The following is a 6,141-nucleotide window of genomic DNA, read 5'->3' as shown; positions in this document are numbered from 1 at the left end:
ATAATTACATATATACAAAATGTATTATATTGGTTATTATACATTTTATATTGAAATTATAATAGTTATTATTATTTTTGGCTGGAGGCAAAAACATTGAAAGTCTTACAAAAAAATATATAATTTAAAAAAAAAATGGAAATATTATCTTCGTTACTTATACTAATAAATCACTATATAAAATTTCATTACCAAATTAACTAAAAAATTACAAAATTATTACATTTAGTTAATTATCCACCCTAAAATTCTTGCTAATGATCCGTATATACAAACAATAACTTTTTATTTATAATCAATAAAAAGTGAACAGGAATCAGAAACTCTTGTTAACGACATTAACTTTCATTAACAATCTCCCCATTAACAGCCACATCAGCTGGAGAGCGTGCAGCCAAGGGGCCAGGGGGGACAGGGCGAAGGCGGGTTTATTAGTTAATTGTGACGTAGGCAATCGCATTGTAATATGCCCACTTAATTGTTAATTGCTTTTCGAACACTTTAAACAAACAACAAAAATAATAACCGTAATTAACGCAATGGGAAATCGAATCCAATTGGAGGCAAACAACAACAACAACAACTGCAACAATAACAAAAGACTCTCGCTCTGCATTGTGGCTGTAAAACTGTCAAGTCCAACGACTCATCAACTGTAAATGGGCAACGTTAACGCTAATTAAATAACAATAAAAGGACATATATTTGCAAATAAAATTCTTGTTTGATTTTTTTTTTTTCGAATAATATTCTCTTTTATTTGTTTTTTTTTTTTTTAAGTTTTTCATGTTTTTTTCTTTTTGTTTTCTTGGTTTAAATTTCTCTGTGTATTTGTGTGTGTGTGAGACTGTGTATGTGTGTGTGGGTGGAATTTACCGCTTTGTTGACTTGGTGCTTCCATTTGTTGTAGCATAATTTATTATACAATTGAGGGCATGGCTTAAAGATAAATATTTTGTTTTTGTTTTTCAATCATCGTCTTTATCATTAGCTTTATCATTACCATTATCATTAGCATTATCATTATCATTATCATCATCTCATTCTCTATATGCATAGTGTTCAACATACCAAACAAAATAACTAAAATTATTTTCGTAATATTTTTTTACCCAAAAAGAAAATTAAAAGCAATTTTTTGTTTGTTTTTTTTTTTTTCGGTAATATTTAAAAGTTTTGCGTATTTATATATATATATTTTTTTTCTTGTCATTATTTATACAATAAAAAATTAAAAAAGTTGTACGTATATCAAAAAACACATTTATAATATTTCATTTTGTTTTTATTTAAGTTTTTTGTTTTCGTTTTTTTTTTTTTTTTTTTTTTTTTTTTAATGTACATCAATTATATATTTTACAATTTAGCTTTGTTTGATTAATTTTGTATTTTTAAGATTTACCTATGTGTGTGTGTGTATTGGAGTTTTCTTATAGAGAAAGTACAGTACTAAGTAACTAAACTTCTTTTTGTGCCTATTCATTATATTATCGCCTAGAAATTAAAAATTTATATTTAAGCATGTTTTCTCATTATTATATTATATTTTATATATATTTTTGTATTTTTTTTTTTTTTTGCTGTTTTTTCTGTTATTTTATTAAAAAATCTACAATTGCATTTAAAGCTAAAAATATGACTTAACTGTAGTTTTATTTACAGAATGTTTATTTAATTTATATTTTTCTTTTTATGAATTATGTTTTTGTTTTTTCCTTTTTTTAGAGTACATTCTACTGGCTATATATGGGTAAATATATATATATATAATGGATGTATACATATATATATCTGCACGGCTGTTGGATAGACTAAAACCCTAGCTAGAACCGAGTTGATCAGAGTTTTGTTTCTTTTGCGGTGGTTCAACTCGAACCACTTGAGCGCTACACATATTTTACGAGTTTTCTTTAGTTTTGCTTAAATATATATATTTAATATTATATTATTTTTGTTTATTATTTGTTTTTTTGTTTTTGTTTTGCTAGTTCTCTAAACTCACACGGGCGACAAAGTGTTGGGTCGTAGGCTAAATGGGGGCGTGGTCAAATGTTTTTTGTTTTGTTTAAGATTTACCTTTGCTTGGATGGAATCGCAGCTGAAGGCCAAAAGTTGTTTAACAATTTCAATTTGCTCTTGTTCTTATTCTTGTGGAACATTTACCAACACTTGTCGCACTTTAGCTAGTTATCGATTTACAATTTGATCGATTTAGTTTTTTTTGTTTTTTTTTTGTTTTTGTTTAATTTAAATTTAAAAACAACATCACTTGGTTTCACGTTTGATTTGAATTGCGTGTTTAAATTTTTTACAACGAGTTTTTGTTTTTTGTTTGTTTTTGAAAGTTTTTGAAACTTTGAAGTTTGAAACAAAAATACACACATACATACATATATATATAAATGTATAATCGTGTTAAACAAAGAGAAGAGAGGCAGCTGCCAGGCTATGTCTATATGTATTTATGTATATAAAAGAATATGAATAAGAAGAAGAAGAGTATTCAGCTAACTGATCCACTGCCCTAACTAATTAGTTGTAACACAGATTAATGCACTGGTAAAAAGGGGACTTAAGGGGGGTAGGCATGGAGCAGCCCCGAAATGGGCGAGAAAGACGAAGGACGAGAGCTGAGACTCCAATTGGAGCAGGAATCGAGCCAATCGGAGTCAGATCTGCATCTGGTTTTCAGGGCTGCTCACGCTTGCATTGCGGCCACCCGTCCGGCAACGTGTCCTAGGAGGACTCGTAGCCGAACCAGGCGGCCGACGAATGCTATTCACCACCCGCACCGCCGCCGCCAAAGCTATTGAAGTGACGCACTGCACCCGGCGCTGCGGCCGCACCGAACTGCAGGCTCAGCTCGAAGAGGCGACGGGCGTGCAGCTGCTGCTGCTGCTGCTGGTGGTGATGGTGCTGCTGGTGATGATGGTGCTGGTAGTGATGGTGCTGATGCAATGCCGCCGCCGAGTGGGCGTTCAGATTGAGATGGCCGCCCAGCACACTCGACGCCGATCCCGGCGAGGCGGCGCTCGGCGGCTGCAGCGGCAGGCCGCTGTTGCTGCCGGCGCCGGGCGACAGCTGGGAGCTGCTGCTGCCCTGCGTCTGCGACTGCAGGTGCTGGGCGTGGGGATGCTGCAGCTGATCGCTGGTATGGAATAGATGCGGATGATGCGCGGGATTTAGATGCGGATGCTGGTGCGGATGATGGGCGGCATGATGCGCATGCTGATAGCGCATCGGGTCCATGTACATGGCAGCTGCTGCAGCGGCTGCTATGCTGGACGCCTGTTGCTGTTGCTTGACTTGCTCCTCGTTGTTATTATTGTTGTTGTTGTTATTGGTGCTGTTGTTGTTATTATTGTTGTTATTCGTCTGACCATTAGCGGAGGAGCTGCCCAGCGGACTCTGCGGCGACATCACCTGACCCTGACTGGTCATCGTCACCGAGGAGCCCGCACTGGATGAGGGTGTATTGGGCGTGTGTTGCTGCTGCTGCTGCTGCTGTTGTTGTTGCTGCTGCTGCTGCTGCTGCTGTTGCTGCTGTTGCTGTTGCTGCTGTTGGTGTTGCTGTTGCTGTTGGTGTTGCTGCTGTTGTTGTTGCTGTTGCTGTTGGTGCAGACTGTTTGCAGGAGTGGACGCAGCTGCAGCTGAGTTCGACTCCTGGATTTCTGATTGCTAGTGAGCCGCCAACTGGTGAGCCGACTGCATGTTCTGGGGGCTCAGCATAGGCGGGCTGTGGCTGTGCGAGTGGTTGCCCATGGGGCTGCCGTGCATGTCGTGGTGCGAGTGGTAGCCACCGTGGTGCATATGTCCCGGTGGCATGCCGTCCATCATGTCGCCGCCGAGCGTGTTCGGTGGCGTCATTCGCTTCTCCTTCTGACGCCGATTGCAGAACCACACGCGCACCACCTCCTTCTCCAGCTGCAGCGAGTCCGCCAGCGAGGTGATCTCCTGGGCCGAGGGCTTTGGCTGCTTGTGGAAGTGCTGCTCCAAGGCGCCCTTAACGCTCACCTCGATGCTCGTGCGTTTCTTGCGCTTGCGTCCCTGTGCGGCGATCTTGTCGATGCTCGTCGGCGAGCCCGTGGTGGAGTCGGCCTCCTCGAGCCACTTCTGCAGCAGCGGCTTCAGCTTGCACATGTTCTTGAAACTTAACTGTAGAGCCTCGAAGCGACAGATTGTCGTCTGGGAGAAGACGTTGCCGTAGAGCGTGCCCAGGGCGAGGCCGACGTCCGCCTGGGTGAAGCCGAGCTTGATGCGGCGCTGCTTGAATTGCTTCGCAAACGCCTCCAGATCATCGGATGTGGGCGTGTCCTCCTCGCCACCACTGATCGTGTCACGATCCCCACCACCGCCGCCCATGTGATGTGGTATATGCAACTGCGGCGACTCGCCGCGCAGCGCATGATGCAGCGGCGCCACCTGATGGTGGGCCGGATGGTGGTGCAGCATCCCGTTCATGGCCGCGTGATGGTACTGCAACGGGGAGCCGCCCGTGGACGCATAGTGGCCGGCGTGTGGTGCATGCCACGGCGCCGCAGCATGTGGCGAGGCCATGCCCTGCTGGATGCGCGTCTGTTGGGACAAATGTGACATCTCCTGCTTGACGGAGTCAACGGCTGCGACGGCGGCGGCGGCGGGATGATGGTGCGTCGTGTGATGTGTGGGCAGGGACCACGGATCCGGATGCAGGGCGCTCCAGCTGCCCAGCCCCGAGCCCGGCGTCAGGCCGCCCAGACTGTTGCCCTGTTGCACCTGCCCGTTGGGCGATGGCGACGATGGCAACTGCTGTTGATGGTGTGAGGCAGCGGCAGCGGCAACGGCAGCATGATGATGGTGGTGATGCTGCATGTACTTCATTTCGCCAGCATCGGCGGCCGAGCGGGGCGAGGATGTGTGATAGCCACCACCGCCGCCGCCACCTCCGCCGCCGCCACCGCCGAGGGCCATATCTAGATCACCGCTGGGCGGTGTCATATAGGAGGTAGCGGCCATCCCCACCGCTCTGGGGCTGTTCAGGCCCTCCACGCTGGCGGGGTAGGGCTCCAAGTTGGGGCTCAGTTTAACGACTTTGTAGACCGATCGATCGAAAGGAAGACCTGAGTCCCTATGCTCATTCCACTCGAACCGTGAGGCAACCGTTTTGAAGTCTTTTACTGGCAACGTGGCTGCACCAAAAATTGTGGGCGTGGCGGCACGCAACACACTCGCTCAACACTCAACACACTGAACACTCGCAACACACTCAACAAGTTTCGTCACCGACGGCGCGACGAACAAATTTGTGTTTTCAATTTCTTGCGATTTTTCTCATTTGTTGCGCAAAAAACTTTTGTTTCTTCTTTTATTTCTTTGCTCAATTTATTTAATTTTTTATGTTGCGCAGTTTTTTTTATTTATTTATTTTTTTTTTTCTATAATTTTGTTTTGTATAAATTTCTTGTTTTGTTATTGTTGCACTTTGTGGCTTGATTTAAACACTTGGCACTATTTCTTCGTTGTTGATTTGTTGTCGATGTTGTTGCTGTTGTCGTTGTTGTTGCTGATGTTCTCGATGTTGATGTTGCTGCTGCGATTGGTGTTGTTATTTTGATTGTTGTCGTTGTGTAGTCACAAAAACACAGAACGAAATTACATCAACTATTCAGATCTCGAGAATCGGCATTCAGTATTGTGTTTGAGATTTTGTTTCAGCTTGCGGATCAGCTTTGAGACGCCAGAGACAGCGCACATAATAATAATAATATATACTATAAATATACACACTGAGAGACGGCAAGCCCAGCAGACACGCTATAGAGAGCCTATGGGACAAATTCACGTGCAAACTCGTAGAGCTATCGAAGTGAACTAACGTCATGCAGCGGCCAGCGGCGCTACGTAGACGGCGCTCTCGCCGCTCGACAACAACGACGGCACACACACGCACACGAACGAGCGAGCGCACACAGCGCACAGCACACAGACACACAAGTACTCACACACTCGCACGCACGTACACAGTTATCGTGGCGAAACCAGTTTTCAACCCGTCTTCCAATGCGCCATGCGCGCAAGCGAGACGCTTAACATGGTAACCACATGTATGTTGCGCGTGCGAACGAGATGGCCTGTGAGAGCGCATGAGACTGGAAGTCGACT

At 44.2% G+C, this 6,141-nt stretch overlaps 1 protein-coding gene across 1 annotated transcript; it reads right to left on the bottom strand.

Annotated features, from left to right (window-relative positions):
- Positions 1–2,215: 2,215 nt before the first annotated feature.
- On the bottom strand, positions 2,216–5,867 carry vvl (ventral veins lacking). Its single transcript, XM_089466510.1, is given in 1 exon segment — positions 2,216–5,867. A coding segment is annotated over 1 exon segment (2,220 nt). The 5' UTR covers positions 4,996–5,867; the 3' UTR covers positions 2,216–2,775.
- Positions 5,868–6,141: the final 274 nt, after the last annotated feature.

This window comes from Drosophila arizonae, chromosome 4 (genome assembly GCF_054131065.1).
Source record: "Drosophila arizonae isolate 15081-1271.41 chromosome 4, UAZ_ARI_1.0, whole genome shotgun sequence".
NCBI lineage: Eukaryota > Metazoa > Arthropoda > Insecta > Diptera > Drosophilidae > Drosophila > Drosophila arizonae.
Note: the sequence above shows the minus strand (reverse complement) of the source record. Positions and strands in the feature narration are given on the sequence as shown.